Genomic DNA, 19,693 nt, shown 5'->3' with positions numbered 1-19,693 from the left:
TGGGAAGTGTTCTAGGAATGCCACCTGGATTCTTTCCCACTTGGTCACTATAGTAACGGCAGAGCAGCTCAAGCCTTGGGTAGAGGCAAATAGTGCTGCTCAGTGCTCATGTTTTATGCCATCAACTTACCTGACCAATCACATGCTAAAGAGTCACATGATATCTGTATAGGCCCATCTATTTTATCAAACTGAATCATGCTTTCAAGTTAAAGCTGACATCAATAAACAAATGCAAACTGTCGGGGAACGAAGCAACTTTTATTTTGTAACTGCTTCACAACAACAGTAATAGATGGTAAATGGACTACATATGTGGTACTCTTGCAGTGCCAGACATCACACCAAATTCTAGAATATATGGTAGTCGAGGGTTATGTCTCAGTTGCATAGGTCAGAGAAACAGCACCAGACATGAATGTTCTCACTCGTCTCCAAACATCCGGCATTCTGACATCTGCATGCATTTCTTGAATGTTGAGGGAGCTATGGAGAGAGGGTTGAACATACCAGATACAGAAGAGACATAACCTGGGCCTGTATTTATAAAGCATTTCAGAGTTCTGATCTAGGAATAGGTCCTCCGTGTCCATACAATCGTATTAATGATGATCTAAAAGGCTAAACTGATCCTAGATCAGCACTCCTACTCCAAAATGTGTGTGTTTTACTGATCATTTAACCTTGGTAGGTCGCACAGATGAAGCACAAGGTAAAGAAGGCCAAGTGAAGGAGGGAGCTGCCTATGAAGTGGGTGTTTGAACGTGATTCTTGCGCAGGCCTTTTCCTCGCTTTGGCAGGTCATCACTGTGTCGCAGCTATGGTCTCTACAGCCACTGTCAAGACATTTGTTGCACCTTAGGCCCTCTCCTGGAAATACAGTAGACCAGCATTATCTCTGGTGTAGTTTAGTAGCTTGGTTAAACCTGACTGATCGCTCCACGTTAAACAGTGGTGAAATGATTTGTTTAGTAGCTTGGTTAAACCTGACTGAACTCTCCACGTTACACAATGGTGAAAAAATGATGGTTAATAACCAGGCAAGTATTCAGTGAGACAGGTTATCAAACCTAGTAAGACCTAGAGTACTCTTTTTGGGCAGACTCACCATAGCTTAAAGCCAGCAGCAGGAGAAGGAGAGAAACACACACCACTTTCATCTTTCCTTCTCTTAACATGTCTTTTGAGCTGTCGTTTCATCTATAGAAAAGATGTCAAAGTCACCTTAGTGTGACTAACATATACAGTTGGTCCTGTCCTGGTGCTTTACATGGAGGCTTGTGTATAATGATAGACATGGTGAAACCCAAGTAGCAAAGTAGACAAATATTTGTGACATTTTACCACTTTTTAAGCATTTTAGTGTTTGTGTTTGTTCTCGTAGCGATTTATTAGCTTTGTTATAGTGTGTTGTTATGAGCAATAAATAGTGAAGTAGTTGCAGGTAGGCTTCAACTCAAACAGAATCTCTGACCTGGTTATATTTACTATAGTTATCCCAGGTCTGCTCTGTTCCTCATCGGGACAGAATGTGTAATGACAATCTTAAGATATCAAACCCTCAACAGAGCAGCTGAATGGAGTCTATATTTTATGTGGTGGTACTGGGTAATACATCAAAGAGGCTATTAACTAGTCCTGTATATGACTAAACTTTCTCAGTGCAGTGCTCATGTTCCAGGCCATCACCTGGCTAATCACAGGTTAATTATGTCAAACATAAATAATATATAAATGCAAACTGTTTGGAACAAAGACGCAAAAGTACAACTTTATTTGTGTAACTTCTTGACAGTTCCAATCATGTGCATTGATTCATGATATTCAGCTTAGTACAATTAATGGACTGTATAGTATACAGTATGTTAGACAGAGGATGTGTCTCTCAGTTGCATTGGTTGGAGGTGCAGCAATAGGCATCAATGTCCTTGTTGCTTCCCAGCAACATGCATTCTGACATCTTCATGCATCTCTTGAAATATGAGATAGCTGTGGAGAGAGAGAAGCGAGACATAAGGTAAAACACCAGATACAGAAGACACAAACCAGCACATTTTCTTGATTGGCTCAAGCAAATATTTTTTTTTTTCTTAGATGTCAATCAAAAGGATCCGATATTTGGTGTTTTACCGATTGGTTATTGATCCTAGGGTTACACACATAGTAAAGTGCCTAGTGAAGGGATATATACAGATGAAACTCAGGGTATACTGCCTAGTGAAGAGGATAATAGATACGCACGGAGTGGGCGCTTGAATATGACCGTGCCGCAGGTGTCATGGTCAATACGGCAGGTCTCCACTGTGTTACTGCAGCCAATGCCAATACAACGGTTGCATCTCAGGCCCTCTCCTGGAAAAACAGAAGAACAGCTTCATCTCTGTTGTATTGGAGTGAATCTGGTTATTCATTGAAAAATGAGAGAATGGAGAATAACCAATCTAGCTTTAATCTGGTACATGTGTTTATTTGGCATTGTCCCTGTCAAATAAATAAATTAATCTAGATCGTAATTGTACATTAAGTTTAATTGGTGGGAGTCCAATGACTAACTGTCACGCCCTGGCTCTGGGGACTCTTGAAAGTTGAGCCAGGGTGTGTAGTGTCTATCTTGTTTGTTCTATTTTCATGTTCTAGTTCATGTGTTTCTATGTTGGCCGGGGTGGTTCCCAATCAGAGGCAGCTGTTGCTTGTTGTCTCTGATTGGGAACCATACTTAGGCAGCCTGTTGGCACCTGCTATTTGTGGGATCTTGTTCTGTATGGGTTTGTGTTGGTGAACCTTTTGACTTCACGTATCGTTTTGTTGTTTTGTTGTTGGTGGAAAGTACTAATTAAAAGATGTACGCCTATCACGCTGCGCCTTGGTCCCCTAATTATAACGATCGTGACAGAAGATCCCACCAAAACAGGACCAAGCAGCGTGTTCAGGAGCAAACACCGGGAAAGGAACTGGAGAAGTTGGCGATGTCCCAGGTGGGCGAATGGTGGTCTTGGGAGGACATGTTCGCGGGCAAAGGGCCATGGGCAAAAGTTAAAGCCCTGGCGAGAGAGGAGGTACGGCGCCAACCGTGCCGTCGTCGGACAGGCGAGAGGCAACCCCAATAAAAAAAATTGGGGGGGCACACGGCATGGACGACGGGGATGCTGGAGGCAGCTACAGGACGTATCGGCAGATTAGGAGAGGAGGCCACCAGGTTACGGGGGCTATTGGTCATGAGGGAGCAGGAGTTAGTTGGTCAGAGGGAGGAGCTACTGGAGGCGATAAGGGAGAAGGAGAGTGTAGAGGCACGGTGAGAGGAACTGGTTAGGCAGCAGAGGGAGTGGAGGTTTATGAGGAAACCCAGTCCCGCTCCTCGCACCAAGCAAGTGGTGTGTGTCACCAGTCCGGTCCGGCCCGTTCCTGATCCCCGCACTAAGAAAGTGGTGCGTGTTCCCAGTACGGCCCGACCCGTTCCTGCTTCCCGCACAAGGCCAGTGGTGCGTGTTCCCAGTACGGCCCAACCCTTTACTGCTCCCCGCACTAAGTTAGTGGTGCGTGTTCCCAGTCCGGCCCGTTCCTGCTCCCCGCACTAAGTTAGTGGTGCTTGTTCCCAGTACGGCCCGACCCGTTCCTGCCCCCCGCACTAAGCCAATGGTGCGGGTCGCCAGCCCGGTCCGGCCTGTTCCTGCTCCCCGCACCAAGCCAATGGTGCGCGTCGTCAGCCCGGTCCGGCCCGTTCCTGCTCCCCGCACCAAGCCAGTGGTGCGCGTCGTCAGTCCGGCACGGTCCGTGCTTGTTCCACCGTTGCCTGGTCCGGCACCGGTCAGCTGCTCCACACCGGAGCCAGAGCAATCCGCTCCACCGATGTCCAGTCCAGCTCCGGCCAGCGGGGCCAGACCAGACCAGACCAGGGGCGCTACGGGGGGGTAGAGAGAGAGTGGTGGTCACGCCCGGAGCCGGATCCGCCTCCAAGGCGGAATGCCCACCCGGCCCCTACCCTCTTGTGTTTGGTTGGCGCGGTCACAGTCCGCGCCTTTGGGGGGGGGGTACTGTCACGCCCTGGCTCTGGGGACTCTTGAAAGTTGAGCCAGGGTGTGTAGTGTCTATGTTGTTTGTTCTATGTTCATGTTCTAGTTCATGTGTTTCTATGTTGGCCAGGGTGGTTCCCAATCAGAGGCAGCTGTTGCTTGTTGTCTCTGATTGGGAACCATACTTAGGCAGCCTGTTGGCACCTGTGATTTGTGGGATCTTGTTCTGTATAGGTTTGTGTTGGTGAACCTTTTGACTTCACGTATCGTTTTGTTGTTGGTGGAAAGTACTAATTAAAAGATGTACGCCTATCACGCTGCGCCTTGGTCTGCTAATTATAACGATCGTGACAGTAACACAACAATTAACAGTGAAAAGATAGAAGCCTGTACAGAATAAAAATATTCCAAAACATGCATCCTGTTTGCAATAAGGCACTAAATTAAAACAGCAAAAAATGTGGCAAAGAAATTAACTTTATGTCCTGAATACAAAGCATTATGTTTGGGGCAAATCCAACACAACACATCACTGAGTACCACTCTTTATATTTTCAAGCATGGTGGTGGATGCATCATGTTATAGGTATGCTTGTCTTCGGCAAGGACTGAGGAGTTTTTAAGCGTAAAAATAAACGGAATAGAGCTAAGCACAGGCAAAATCCTAGAGGAAACCCTGGTTCAGTTTGCTTTCCAACAGACCCTGGGAGACAAATTCACCTTTCAGCAGGACAATAAACTAAAATACAAGGCCAAATATACACTGGAGTTGCTTACCAAGACAACATTGAATGTTCCTGAGTGGCCTAGTTAAAGGCCTTAAATTGGCTTAAAAATGTATGGCAAGACTTGAAAATGGCTGTCTAGCAATGATCAACAACCAACCTGACAGAGCTTGAAGATTTTTTTAAAGAATAATGTGCAAATATTGTACAGTCCAGGTGTCCAAAGCTCTTAGAGACTTACCCAGAAAGACTCACAGCCGTAATCGCTGCCAAAGATGATTCTAACATGTATTGACTCAGCGGTTTGAATACTTATGTCAATGAGATATTTCTATATTCATTCTCAATACATGTGTTATTTTCTAAAAATATGTTTTCACTTTGTCATTATGGTGTATTGTGTGTAGATGGGTGAGAAAAAAATAATATTTTGGCAGTAACACAACAAAATGTGGAATAAGTCAAGGGATATGAATACTTTCTGAAGGCACTGTAGTAAAATTATTGGTTTGATTACTTTGATAGACTACTATATCAACCAAATTACTTTAGATTGTTGGGCAGCTAAATCACAAACATGTCTAAACTACAGTTGTTGCGTGTGAAAACTAAAAGAACAAAGACAAAGTGATCTTCTGTCAGAAGATGGGGATAAAAAGCAGGATCATCATCAACACTTAGGAAAGTAAAGCAACCTGAATCATTCATGCTGTGGGTTTCAGATAAATAGATGCACGATTTACATTTGTAAAACTTTCACTGTGAATTAAGTTTGATTTTAGTTGATTGATTATATAATGATTAGAAAGTTTTAAGCTATAATTTGGAGAGAGAAATATGATGGTGCCTCTAGTGATGACAGCTCTTTGAAATTATTTTTGTGGTCGTAGAATAGGTTTGTATTCAGACCTACTGATAGCTCGCTGTAGTTCTATCTAGTAAATAAACTCTTTAGGCTAACAGGGATCACTGAAAATTACATATCCTGAAGAAAATATGGTGTGTTTGCTAGCTTGTTTTAAAGTATGTATGGTTTTGAAATACATTATAGTAGTGGTAATGCAGCTCTTTCAGGGTTATCTTTGGTCTCTTTGTTGCCTCTGATTAATGCCCTCCTTGCCTAGTCCGTGAGTTTTGGTGCCGGCCCTCTCTTGGCAGGTTTGTTGTGGTGCCATATTCTTTCCATTTTTTTAATAATGGATTTAATGGTGCTCCGTGGGATGTTCAAAGTTTCGGATATTTTTTTATAACCCAACCCTGATCTGTACTTCTCCACAACTTTGTCCCTGACCGGTTTGGAGAGCTCCTTGGTCTTCATGGTGCCGCTTGCTTGGTGGTGCCGCTTGCTTAGTAGTGTTGCAGACTATGGGGCCTTTCAGAACAGGTGTATATATACTGAGATCATGTGACACTTAGATTGCACACAGGTGGACTTTATTTTACTAATTATGAGACTTCTGAAGGTAATTGGTTGCACCAGATCTTATTTAGGGGCTTCATAGCAAAAGGGGTGAATACATATGCATGCACCACTTTTCCGTTATTTATTTTTTAGAAACAAGTTATTTTTTTAATTTCACTTCACCAATTTGGACTATTATGTGTATGTCCAGTACATGAAATCCAAATAAAAATCCATTTAAGTTACAGGTTGTAATGCAACAAAATAGGAAAAATGCCAAGGGGGATGAATAGTTTTGCAAGGCACTGTAGACATGGAATCACTGGTCACTTTAATAATGGAACACTAGTCACTTTAATAATGTTTACATACTGTTTTACTCATTTCATATGTGTATACTGTATCCTACTGTATTTTGGTCAATGCCACTCCGACATTGCTCATCCTAATATTTATATATTTCTTAATTCCATTCTTTTACTTTTAGATTTGTGTGTATTGTTGTGAATTTTTAGATACTACTGCACTGTTGGAGCTAGGAAAAACAAACATTTCGCTACACCTGCAATAACATCTGCTAAATATGTGTATGTGACCAATAACATTTTACTTTATTTGATATGCTAAAATAAGACCTTGTTGGGCAGACTCACCAAAGCTACATGCCAGCAGCAGGAGAAGGAGAGAAAAACATACAGCTTTCATCTTTCCTCTTTCTTTCTTCAGGAGTCTTTAGATCTGTCATTCCAACAACAGAAAATAAGGATTCATCAAAGACTCCCTTTATATGGTGGGATTATGCTATGTTCCACAATTACAACATGTACTGAAGGTCTACAAACTGTAGGTCTACCTCTGATTTATTTTAAATGTGCAGAAACATTCTGAAACCAACCATTTCACAACCCCAGTAGCACAATATCATGAGACAACGTTATTAGGAGCTATAGATTGTGGAGTAGTTGATCACCTGGTTGTATTTCCTTTAGTTGTGTGTTGAGCTGCTGTTTACTTCACTTTCCCCTCTTTCTTCTTCTCCTTTTATACAGTATAATATGCAAATAAAGCTGCTATCTATGAGTCACTTGTGTGAGATATTGGCTATATTTACTCAGCTTTAGCACAAGTAGTTCTCCTAGCCTACTCTATACATCACAGGAGGTTGGTGGCACCTTAATTAGGGAGGATGGGCTCGTGGTAATGACTGGAGCGGAATTTGTGGAATGGTATCAAATACATCAAACATGGTTTCCAGGTATTTAATGCCATTCCATTTACTCCGTTCCGGACATTATTATGAGCCGTTCTAGAGCTATCCATACTCTAAAGGTAGGCCTAGCTACTCACAGCTGTGTGGGATTTATGATGAAAATGTAATTTGTTGTAAAAATGGAAATTCAAACTTGGAATATGGTTCTGCAGCAATAATAAAAATGTATCTCAAAATCAATGGAAGTTCCCGGTTTTCCCAACATTTTTGCTGAAATAGGGCGTGCCACAAAACAGTAACTGTGTTCCACACTGGGACATTCCACATTGGGACAGGGTGTAAATAACCTTTTGAAATATCGAACCTCAACAAAACAACTGACTGGTGTGCATAGTTTATTTAAGAGGTGGTATTGATGATGAATCATTCATATCATATGTAAACAAGTTCTTATTATGACATTTAGACATACAGTATGTTGAAATCAGAAACAAAAGTTCCAAATACAGCCCTGCCATTAGTTGAAGGCAGCCAATCCAATAGTTTCAGAAAAGTAGTCACTTTCTGTGGTCTGTATTCAAAAAATTTTAAGTAGTAACTTTCTGAGATCTGTATTCAAATAGTTTTGAAAAGTTGTCAATTTATGAGAGCTGTATTCAAATAGTTTTAAAAAGTATTCATTTTGGGGATCTGTATTAAAATTGTTGTTTGTTCCCCTGGAAAAATATAGTTACTTTCCGCAACGCAGAGATAAAACTATAGTTATCCCAGGTCTGCTCTGTTCCACATCGGGACAGAGTGTGTAATAATAATTTTAAGATATCAAACCCTCAACAGAACAGCTGAATGGAGTCTATATTTTCTGTGGTGGTACTGGGTAATACATCATAGAGGCTATAAACTAGTCCTGTATATGACTTGTATATGATTTATCATATACTGTATAAACTAAACTTGCTCAGTGCAGTGCTCATGTTCCAGGCCATCACCTGGCTAATCACAGGTTAATTATGTCAAACATAAATAATAAATAAATGCAAACTGTTTGGAACAAAGACGCAAAATACAACTTTATTTGTGTAACTTCTTGACAGTTTCAATCATCTACATTGATTCATGACATTCAGCTTAGTACAATTAATGGACTGTATAGTATACAGTATGTTAGACAGAGGATGTGTCTCTCAGTTGCATTGGTTGGAGGTGCAGCAATAGGCATCAATGTCCTTGTTGCTTCCCAGCAACCTGCATTCTGACATCTTCATGCATCTCTTGAAATATGAGATAGCTGTGGAGAGAGAGAAGCGAGACATAGGGTAAAACACCAGATACAGAAGACACAAACCAGCACATTTTCTTGATTGGCTCAAGCAAATGTTTTCCTTAGATGTCAATCAAAAGGATCCGATATTTGGTGTTTTACCGATTGGTTATTGATCCTAGGGTTACACACATAGTAAAGTGCCTAGTGAAGGGATATATACAGATGAAACTCAGGGTATACTGCCTAGTGAAGAGGATAATAGATACGCACGGAGTGGGGGCTTGAATATGACCGTGCCGCAGGTGTCATGGTCAATACGGCAGGTCTCCACTGTGTTTCTGCAGCCTTTGCCAATACAACGGTTGCATTTCAGGCCCTCTCCTGGAGAAAACAGAAGAACAGTATTATCTCTGTTGTTTTGGAGTGCATCTGGTTATCCATTGTGTAAACTGAGAGACTGGAGATTAAAGAATGGAGATAAGAATATAAGAAATCAAGCTTTAATCTGGTACATGTGTTTATTTGGCATTGTCCCTGTCATATAGAAATTAAATAATATAAAGAAGACCTTGATGGGCAGACTCACCAAAGCTACATGCCAGCAGGAGAAGGAGAGAAAAACATACGGCTTTCATCTTTCCTCTGTCTTTCTTCGGGAGTGTTTTGATCTATCGTTCCAACAATAGAAAAAGGATTCACCAAAGACTCCCTCTATGTTGTGGGATTATGCCATGTTCAACAATTGCAACATGTAGGTCCATGTTAGTCTGATTCATTTTAAATGTGCAGGAACTTTCTGAAACCAACCATTTCACAACCCCAGTAGCACAATATCATGAGGCAAAGTTATTAGGAGCTATAGATTGTGGAGTAGTTGCTTACCTGATTGTATTTCCTGTAGGTGTGTTGAGCTCCCTTTACTTCCCTCTACTTTTATACAGCATAATATGCTAATAAACCTGCTATCTATGAGTCCTTTGTGTGAGATATTGGGCAATGTATTTACTCAGGTTTAGCACAAGTAGTTCCCTATATCTCTGTAAATGAACAGATTTCACAAGACACAAAGGTTTGCAGTGTCGTGTTCCACGCTGGGAAATTCCACATTGGGAAAGGGTGTTAAGAGAATTTTGAAATATCAAACATCAACAGAACAACTGACTGGTGTACATAGTTTATGTAAGAGGTGGTATTGATGATGAATCATTCATATCATATGTAAACAAGTTCTTATTATGACATTTAGACATATGTTGAAATCAGAAACAAAAGTTCCTGTCACGCCCTGACTCAGAGGACGCTTATATGTTGAGTCAGGGTGTGTATATTCCTTGTTGTGATTTTCTATGTTGTATTTTCTATGTTTAGATCTAGTAGGTATAGATCTATGTTGGCCGGTGTGGTTCCCAATCAGAGGCAGCTGTCGCTCGTTGTCTCTGATTGGGGACCATACTTAGGCAGCCTATTGGCACTAGTGGGTTGTGGGATCTTGTTCCGTGTGAGGTATGTTTTTTGTGTACCTTGGACTTCACGGTTCGTTTCTTGTTTTGTCGTTGTGTTTATAAGTCAAATAAACATGTATGCATATCACGCTGCGCCTTGGTCTGACCCGTCCTCCAACGAGCGACGACAGAAGATCCCACCAAACAAGGACCAAGCAGCGTGCCCAGGAAGAGCAAATAGCCATGTCACAGGTGGGCAAATGGTGGTCATGGGAGGAGATATTTGCGGGGAAAGGGCCATGGGCGAAGGTAGATGCCCAGGCAGGAGAGGAGAAACGGTGCCAACCGTGCCGACGACGGAGACCCGAGAGGCAACCCCAAGAAATGTTGGGGGGGGGGGCACACGGGGTGGATGATGAGGCTACAGGAGGCTAAAAGGGAGAAGGAAAGTGTAGAGGCACGGCGAGAGGAGCTGGTTAGGCAGCAGAAGGAGCGGGGGTTAATAAAGGAACCCAGTCCCGCTCCTCGCACCAAGCAAGTGGTGCGTGTCGCCAGTCCGGTCCGGCCCATTCCTGTTCCTATGGTAATGTTTTATGTATCATTAAGGAAAATGTTGGGAAATGTCAAAGATAAAATATAGTAAACATGATTGACATTTTATAAGTCCAGATGCATGTCTAAATAAGGAATATAGTCAATACAATGTGTAAACATGCTTTGATGAATGTATGTATTTTATTTTTAAAAAGTGTCTGAGCCATGCCACCAATATAATGAGATAAGGGAAAGAGGCAAAAGCGCCCATGGCCTTTTGGAGTAAACAACATGTGTTATTGGACTTTCAAAGATAATAGTGGCGTGGCAGTTAAAGATGTTAATCAGTGATCTTAACGGGAGTAGCTTTGTAAGCTATGTAAACATGACTGTGCATTTGTGTGTGTATATAAGAGATCTCTAAGCCAAAGAGAGACAGCCGTTCCATGGAGTGGCTCGTCTTTGTTACGCAATAATAAAGTCTAATTTCTGGATTCACAAGCTCCAGTCTCTTGAGAGATATTTTTGAGTTGACTATTTTTTTGTCAAATATTTCTACGACACTCCCCGCGCCAAGCTAGTGGTGCGCTTCGCCAGCCCGGTCCGGCCTGTTCCTGCCCCTCGCACCAAGCTAGTGGTGCGCTTCGCCAGCCTGGCCCGGCCTGTTCCTCCCCTCGCACCAAGCCAGTGGTGCGCGTCGCCAGCCCGGCCCGGCCTGTTCCTGCCCCTCGCACCAAGCCAGTGGTGCGCGTCGCCAGCCCGGCCCGGCCTGTTCCTGCCCCTCGCACCAAGCCAGTGGTGCGCGTCGCCAGCCCGGCCCGGCCTGTTCCTGCCCCTCGCACCAAGCCAGTGGTGCGCGTCGCCAGCCCGGCCCGGCCTGTTCCTGCCCCTCGCACCAAGCCAGTGGTGCGCGTCGCCAGCCCGGCCCGGCCTGTTCCTGCCCCTCGCACCAAGCCAGTGGTGCGCGTCGCCAGCCCGGCCCGACCTGTTCCTGCCCCTCGCACCAAGCCAGTGGTGCGCGTCGCCAACCCGGCCCGGCCTGTTCCTGTTCCTCGCACCAAGCCAGTCCGGAGCCTGAGCAGTCCGCTCCACCGGTGCCCGGTCCAGCTCCGGTCAGCGGCTCCAGTCCAGACCCAGACGTCAGCCCCTCTCCAGGTTCGGGGTCTCCCACACCAGGGTCCAGACAGGGCTTGGGTATAGTGGGAGGAAGGGCAACGCCCGACTAGACCAGACCAGGGGCGCAACAGGGAGGCAGAGAGTGAGAGGTCGTCACGCCATGAGCCGGATCCGCCTCCGAGGCGGAATGCCCACCCGGCCCCTACCCTGTTGTGTATGTTGTGCGGTTGGAGTCCGCACCTTTGGGGGTACTGTCACGCCCTGACTCAGAGGACGCTTGTATGTTGAGTCAGGGTGTGTATATTCGTGTCTATGTTGTATTTTCTATGTTTAGTTCTAGTAGGTATAGATCTATGTTGGCCGTGTGGTTCCCAATCAGAGGCAGCTGTCGCTCGTTGTCTCTGATTGGGAACCATACTTAGGCAGCCTATTGGCACTTGTGGTTTGTGGGATCTTGTTCCGTGTAGGTATGTTGTTTGTGAACCTTGGACTTCATGTTTCGTTTTGTTGTTTTGTCGTTGTTTAGGGTTCAAATAAACATGTATGCATATCACGCTGCGCCTTGGTCTGACCATCTATGAACGGTCGTGACAGTTCCAAATACAGCCCTGCCATTAGTTGAAGGCAGCCAATCCAGTAGTTTCAGAAAAGTTGTCACTTTCTGAGATCTGTATTCAAATAGTTTTGAAAAGTTGTCAATTTATGAGAGCTGTATTCAAATAGTTTTAAAAAGTATTCATTTTGGGGATCTGTATTAAAATAGTTGTTTGTTCCCCCGGAAAAATAGTTACTTTCCGCAACGCAGAGATAAAACTATAGTTATCCCAGGTCTGCTCTGTTCCACATCGGGACAGAGTGTGTAATAATAATTTTAAGATATCAAACCCTCAACAGAACAGCTGAATGGAGTCTATATTTTATGTGGTGGTACTGGGTAATACATCAAAGAGGCTATTAACTAGTCCTGTATATGATTTATCATATATAAACTAAACTTGCTCAGTGCAGTGCTCATGTTCCAGGCCATCACCTGGCTAATCACAGGTTAATTATGTCAAACATAAATAATATATAAATGCAAACTGTTTGGAACAAAGACGCAAAAGTACAACTTTATTTGTGTAACTTCTTGACAGTTCCAATCATGTGCATTGATTCATGACATTCAGCTTAGTACAATTAATGGACTGTATAGTATAAAGTATGTTAGACAGAGGATGTGTCTCTCAGTTGCATTGGTTGGAGGTGCAGCAATAGGCATCAATGTCCTTGTTGCTTCCCAGCAACCTGCATTCTGACATCTTCATGCATCTCTTGAAATATGAGATAGCTGTGGAGAGAGAGAAGCGAGACATAGGGTAAAACACCAGATACAGAAGACACAAACCAGCACATTTTCTTGATTGGCTCAAGCAAATGTTTTCCTTAGATGTCAATCAAAAGGATCCGATATTTGGTGTTTTACCGATTGGTTATTGATCCTAGGGTTACACACATAGTAAAGTGCCTAGTGAAGGGATATATACAGATGAAACTCAGGGTATACTGCCTAGTGAAGAGGATAATAGATACGCACGGAGTGGGGGCTTGAATATGACCGTGCCACAGGTGTCATGGTCAATACGGCAGGTCTCCACTGTGTTTCTGCAGCCTTTGCCAATACAACGGTTGCATTTCAGGCCCTCTCCTGGAAAAACAGAAGAACAGTATTATCTCTGTTGTTTTGGAGTGCATCTGATTATCCATTGTGTAAACTGAGAGACTGGAGATTAAAGAATGGAGATAAGAATATAAGAAATCAAGCTTTAATCTGGTACATGTGTTTATTTGGCATTGTCCCTGTCATAGAAATGAAATAATATAAAGAAGACCTTGATGGGCAGACTCACCAAAGCTACATGCCAGCAGGAGAAGGAGAGAAAAACATACGGCTTTCATCTTTCCTCTGTCTTTCTTCGGGAGTCTTTTAATCTGTCGTTCCAACAATAGAAAAAGGATTCACCAAAGACTCCCTCTATGTGGTGGGATTATGCCATGTTCAACAATTGCAACATGTAGGTCCATGTATGTCTGATTCATTTTAAATGTGCAGGAACATTCTGAAACCAACCATTTCACAACCCCAGTAGCACAATATCATGAGGCAAATTTATTAGGAGCTATAGATTGTGGAGTAGTTGCTTACCTGATTGTATTTCCTGTAGGTGTGTTGAGCTCCCTTTACTTCCCTCTACTTTTATACAGCATAATATGCTAATAAACCTGCTATCTATGAGTCCTTTGTGTGAGATATTGGGCAATGTATTTACTCAGGTTTAGCACAAGTAGTTCCCTATATCTCTGTAAATGAACAGATTTCACAAGACACAAAGGTTTGCAGTGTTGTGTTCCACGCTGGGAAATTCCACATTGGGAAAGGGTGTTTTTTGAAATATCAAACATCAACAGAACAACTGACTGGTGTACATAGTTTATGTAAGAGGTGGTATTGGATGATGAATCATTTGTAAACAAGTTATTATTATGACATTTAGACATACAGTATGTTGAAATCAGGAACAAAAGATTAAAATAACATTTTGCAATACTGAATGTATTTTATTGCCATTTGAACTGGGCTCCAGCCACATGCATACCAATGATGCAGTAGGTGAATAGAGGCCTGGCTCTTATATGTTACAGTTGTCCCAGTTGCAGCAGGTGACTCTCAGACCCTCGGTTACACCAAGCTTCAGGCACTCCATCATCTTGAAGCAGGACTTGTGGAAGGTGTTCTCTGGAGAAATAGAGAGAGAAAGATAGAGAGGGGGGGGGAGAGAGATGATGATGACGAAACCCACTGGGCCCAGACGTCAGTGCAACAGAGAGAGAGAGAGAGAGAGAGAGAGAGAGAGAGAAGAAGAAAAAATAGAAACATTAAGGAAAGCACGACTAAACTTTGAAAGTCACTGTCCATAGTCATAGTGTGTAGTCTAGTACAGACTACTGAACTACTATCAAGGTTTTTTATCCGAACTTTTGAAAATAAAAACATTATGACGGCCACCAGGAGCAGGAGAGCAAAAGCAACGACTTTCATGTTTGGATGTGGTTCTAAGAGATAGAGAGACATATCAATAGTGTAACCTATATAGACATTAAAAATAACATATTGTTCAAAACCTTAAAGTCGTTGTGTCCTAGGCTCAGACAGACATTACAAACAGGTTCAAAAAGTGTGAAGTCAGTGCCCTTTAGCCCATCTTACCTTCTGGACCTCTGCACGTTTCAGTGTAACTCTCCTTCCTCCGGACCCTCGTTTTATACAGCAATATGAGACTGATAAAGAGAGTGCTGTGGGAAAATAACCAGATTAAAAAAACATGTCCTTTTTAAAGCAAGGACACAGGTACAGTGTCAGACGTGAATACGTACAGTACTGGAATGGGTAGCCTATCACTCAAATGAAAGGATAATTGGGTTAAGTTTATATATGATAAATCATATACAAGACTAGTTAATAGCCTATATGATGGTTGTGTGATGTTTTGGGGATGCTTTGCTGCCTCAGGACCTGGACGACTTGCCTTAATAGAAGGAACCATGAATTCTGCCCTGTATCAGAGAATTCTACAGGAGAATGTCAGGACATCCGTCTGTGAGCTGAAGCTGAAGCGCAGCTGGGTCATGCAGCAAGACAATGATCCAAAACATACAATCAAGTTACAAGAAAATGGCTAAAAAGCAACAAATTTGAAGTTTTGGAATGACCTAGTCAAAGTCCAGACCTAATCCCAATTGAGATGTTGTGGCAGGACTTGAAACTAGCAATTCATGCTTGAAAACCCACAAATGTCACTGAGTTACAGCAGTTCTGCATGGAAACGTGGGCCAAAAAGACTGATCAACGACTACAGGAAACGTTTGGTTGGAGTCATTGCAGCTAAAAGTGGCACAATCAGTTTATGAGTATAAGGGGGCAATTACTTTTTTCATTTTGTTTATGAAATAAAATAAATAAGTATATAATTGTTGTGTTATTTGTTCATTCAGGTTCCCTTTATCTAATATTAGGTTTTGGCTGAAGATCTGATAACGTTCAGTATCAAAAATATGCAAAAATAGAGAAGATTAGAAAGGGGGCAAATAATTGATTACAGCGCTGTACTGACAAGGTGCCAAATGAAATGGGAGTATACTGTATGTTTAAAACAGGTTAAAACAATAATGTTCTCACTTTATTCGCTTCCAGAAAACTAGAATATAGAATAGAATAAAATAAAAATATATAGAAAATATAGAATAAAATGGATATGTAAGCCTAGCAAGCAAATATGAAAAATCTGATATATTCTCAAGAACTCCTTGACATTATGTTGGCCTATTGAAATAAGCATGTTCATTCTCTATGATGCTGTTGGTCTTTGTACTGTATGTTATGCTCTGTGTGATCCATTGTACTACTCCCTGAGCTAGACCATTTCCCATAAATTACACTTTTAGAGGTTGATCACAAAGGATCACATTGTTCATCATCAACCCTCTTCCCTATGAAGTACACTTAGTCACAACACTAATTTGACTATGAAGTACACTTAGTCATAAGCCTAATTTGACTATGAAGTACACTTAGTCACAAGCCTAATTTGGATACTCATGAATTGAACATCACTGGCTAAAATGCAGCATGCTTAGAAAAATGGCTATATTAATCTAATTTGATATATTAAGAAGATTTTCAGTCTCTAAATCTAAGAAACAACTAATTGATTCATTACATAAACTAGATTTTGTTATTTCAGTGCTTAGCTTTCTGTGGGATACAGTGCCTTCAGAAATTATTCATACCCCTTGACTTATTCCACATTTTGTTGTTACAGCCGGAATTGAAAATGGATTAAATTGATTTTTTTTCTCACCCATCTACACACAATACCCCATAATGACAAAGTGCAAACACGTTTTTAGACATTTTTGCACATTTATTGAAAATGAAATACAGAAATGTCTCATTTACATAAGAATTCACAGCCCTGATTCAATACATGTTAGAATCACTGTTGGCAGCGATTACAGCTGTGAGACTTTCTGGGTAAGTCTCTAAGAGCTTTGCACACCTGGATTGTACAATATTTGCACATTATTCTTTAAAAAATTATTCAAGCTCTGTCAGGTTAGTTGTTGATCATCGCTAGACAGCCATTTTCAAGTCTTGCCATAGATTTTCAAATTGATTTAAGTCAAAACTGTAACTAGGCCACTCAGGAGCATTCAATGTTGTCTTGGTAAGCAACTGCAGTGTATATTTGGCCTTGTGTTTAAGGTTATTGTCCTGCTGAAAGGTGAATTTGTCCCACCATGGTCTGGTGGGACAAATTCAGACCATGGTGGGACAACAGCAGACTCAACCAAGTTTTCCTCTAGGATTTTGCCTGTGCTTAGCTCTATTCTGTTACTTTTATCCCCCCAAAAAACTCCCTTGCCGATGACAAGCATACACATAACATGATGCATCCACCATCATGCTTGAAAATATGAAGAGTGGCACTCAATTATGTGTTGTGTTGGATTTGCCCCAAACATAACGCTTTGTATTCAGGACATAAAGTTAATTTCTTAGCCAAATGTTTTGTTGTTTTACTTTAGTGCCTTATTCTTTTCACTCTGTCATTAGTTAGTATTGAGTTAGGAAGGACACCTGTGTCTTTGTAGTGACCAGGGCCGGCTCTAGCCTTTTGGGGGCCCTATGCGAGATTTGGTTGGGGGGCCCCATCACCAAGAGGGCAAAATGTTATAGCAGCCCCCCTCTTGACGGCAGAGAGAAAAATTTACATTTTAAAACACGTTTTCTGCAGTTCTACACATTTTGCCATGGGGTGGAGAGAAAATTTGGCTATTTTATAACACATTTCATGCAATTCTACTCATGTTGCCAGTTGGAAAAGCTAATTTCCTTAAATTCTACACATTTTGCCATGGGGTGGATAATTTTAAAGGGCAATTCTGCCACTTTTCAACCTCGTATTCATCATCTTCAGCGCCAAACCAGTGTCTACATATGTGAAAACAGCGCGCTTCTATGATCTGTGGTTAAAAAGATAAGGTCTTTAAAAAATGCTTCTCTCTGACATCACATGGTAGGATTAGAAGTAAAAAATTGTGATTTTCAAAACCTGGAACGAGTTTCTAGCCCAAGGTAGGGTATTTTCTATCTGTCACGATCGTCGGAAGGAGCGGACCAATACGCAGCGCGTGGAGGAACATGATGACTTTATTTATAAAGCAACCATGCAAACAACAAAAGACGGTTAGTGAAGTCCTAACGAATAATACACTGAACAGTAAGGAACTCACAAAACAAAGGTGAAAACTGACAGTTAAATATGGTTCAATCAGAGATAACGAAACACAGCTGACACTCACAATCTCGGAATAAAGTCATTGACTACAACATACAACACCTAGAAACAACCCACAGACCTGCAACATAGAAATACACCTGACAGAACTACCAACATAGAAAACACCTAAATCCCCAACAAAACAACATACACTCTAGCTCACATACAAAAGTCCTAGAGCCAGAGTGTCACACTATCACCTTGAATCTCATATTGTTTGAAAATCACTGTTTTTAACTTTTGATGATGTCATCGGGTAGACCATTTAAACTTTATATTTAATTCTACAAAACTTAGCCATTTTCACATATGTTGACACTGGTATTGTGCTGGAGATAATGCAAATGAGGTTGAAAAGTGGTGGAGTTGCAAATTACCTGCAATTCTACTCATTTTGCCATGGGGCAGAGATAAAAAATAAATCTCAAATGTTATAACAAATTTCATGCCATTGTACTCATTTTGCCATGAGGCACCTAGAAATGTTTGCAGTTTTAAATATATTTTTCTGCAATTCTACTCATTTTGCCATGTGGCACACATAAGCTTTTGCAGTTTTGAAGCTCATTTCCTGCATTTCTACAAATTTTGCCATGACTTACAGTATGCCTTGATAATGATATCTGAGTGAGAGTGACTAACAAATTCAGTAGGGGCCCCCTGGCAATCAGGGCCCCTGGGCACATGCCCCAAGTTTAGATAACTGGCCAGACAAACTTATCAATCCAAAAATTGTTAGCTGACATGGCTAATTGAGTGACTGTCAGTGACTGACAAAACAAGAGAAAAACTGCTGATGCACAACCAAATTGTATATTCTACTATTCTAACTTGCAACAGTAAGTTCAGACCCCAACTGGGTTCCAAAAAAACACACACATAAGCAACGCTTATGTCGTTTATAGCTGGAGCCGGCCCTGGTAGTGACTGTGTGTATTGATACACCATCCAAAGTGTAATTAATAACTTCACCATGCTCAAAGGGATATTCAATGTCTGATTTTCTTTTCTTTTTTTACCCATCTACCAATAGGTGCCCTTCTTTGCGGGGCATTGGAAAACCTCCCTGGTCTTTGTGGTTGAATCTGTGTTTGAAACTCATTGCTCGACTGAGGGACCTTACAGATAATACTATGTGTGGGGTACAGAGATGTTTTATTTATTTATTTATTTAACCTTTATTTAACCAGGCAAGTCAGTTAAGAGCAAATTCTTATTTACAATGACGGCCTACCCCGGCCAAACCCAGACGACGCTGGGCCAATTGTGCGCCGCCCTATGGGACTCCCAATCACGGCCGGATTGTGATACAACCTGGAATCGAACCAGGGTCTGTAGTGATGCCTCTAGCACTGAGATGTAAAGAAGAATTTGTTCTTAACTGACTTGCCTAGTTAAATAAAAATGAAATAATGTACAACCAATTCTTGCAATTACATTTATATCCACTAGAGGGCACCATCAACACACTAATATTCACTGAGATTGACAGAGCCAGACAGTCTTCTGTGCCATTATAATTATGCTTTCATCCTAACAAACCAGTTTACCCAAGATGTGTGTACACATATAATAGAACACAAAATGTATTAACACACATTTATTACTTA

The 19,693-nt window shown here is 41.7% G+C and overlaps 2 protein-coding genes and 1 long non-coding RNA gene across 3 annotated transcripts; all 3 read right to left on the bottom strand.

Moving 5' to 3' along the window:
- Positions 1 to 1,759: 1,759 nt before the first annotated feature.
- LOC123491084 lies at positions 1,760 to 7,209 on the bottom strand. The gene is made up of 4 exons (XR_006661153.1): positions 7,108 to 7,209; positions 6,791 to 6,875; positions 2,242 to 2,352; positions 1,760 to 1,989 (listed from the first exon to the last, which is right to left on the bottom strand). It is a non-coding gene; the product is annotated as an uncharacterized LOC123491084 (long non-coding RNA).
- A 1,182-nt stretch (positions 7,210 to 8,391) lies between these two features.
- On the bottom strand, positions 8,392 to 9,579 carry LOC121585725 (phospholipase A2 inhibitor 31 kDa subunit). The gene is made up of 4 exons (XM_041902045.2): positions 9,494 to 9,579; positions 9,198 to 9,279; positions 8,882 to 8,992; positions 8,392 to 8,635 (listed from the first exon to the last, which is right to left on the bottom strand). Exons 2-4 carry the CDS (start codon positions 9,244 to 9,246, stop codon positions 8,532 to 8,534), a joined length of 264 nt encoding a protein of 87 aa, XP_041757979.1. The 5' UTR covers positions 9,247 to 9,279; positions 9,494 to 9,579; the 3' UTR covers positions 8,392 to 8,531.
- Positions 9,580 to 12,849: 3,270 nt separating this feature from the next.
- LOC121585726 (phospholipase A2 inhibitor 31 kDa subunit) lies at positions 12,850 to 13,971 on the bottom strand. Its single transcript, XM_041902046.2, has 4 exons — positions 13,889 to 13,971; positions 13,593 to 13,674; positions 13,280 to 13,390; positions 12,850 to 13,033 (listed from the first exon to the last, which is right to left on the bottom strand). The coding sequence occupies exons 2-4, from the start codon at positions 13,639 to 13,641 to the stop codon at positions 12,930 to 12,932; spliced, it is 264 nt and encodes an 87-aa protein (XP_041757980.1). The 5' UTR covers positions 13,642 to 13,674; positions 13,889 to 13,971; the 3' UTR covers positions 12,850 to 12,929.
- Positions 13,972 to 19,693: the final 5,722 nt, after the last annotated feature.

The sequence above is a fragment of the Coregonus clupeaformis genome, chromosome 6, assembly GCF_020615455.1.
Source record: "Coregonus clupeaformis isolate EN_2021a chromosome 6, ASM2061545v1, whole genome shotgun sequence".
NCBI lineage: Eukaryota > Metazoa > Chordata > Actinopteri > Salmoniformes > Salmonidae > Coregonus > Coregonus clupeaformis.
The sequence above is the reverse complement of the archived record's forward strand: the minus strand, read 5'-3'. Positions and strand labels throughout refer to the sequence as shown.

Bases quoted from the DNA above. Each gene is read 5' to 3' on its own strand.
- LOC121585725 (XM_041902045.2), bottom strand. From the start codon at position 9,246: ATGAAAGCCGTATGTTTTTCTCTCCTTCTCCTGCTGGCATGTAGCTTT. The intron at 8,993-9,197 runs GTGAGTCTGCCC...TGTTTTCTCCAG, and splicing joins CCTGCTGGCATGTAGCTTTG to GAGAGGGCCTGAAATGCAAC. The intron at 8,636-8,881 runs GTGCGTATCTAT...CTCTCTCCACAG, and splicing joins CATATTCAAGCCCCCACTCC to CTATCTCATATTTCAAGAGA.
- LOC121585726 (XM_041902046.2), bottom strand. From the start codon at position 13,641: ATGAAAGCCGTATGTTTTTCTCTCCTTCTCCTGCTGGCATGTAGCTTT. The intron at 13,391-13,592 runs GTGAGTCTGCCC...CTGTTTTTCCAG, and splicing joins CCTGCTGGCATGTAGCTTTG to GAGAGGGCCTGAAATGCAAC. The intron at 13,034-13,279 runs GTGCGTATCTAT...CTCTCTCCACAG, and splicing joins CATATTCAAGCCCCCACTCC to CTATCTCATATTTCAAGAGA.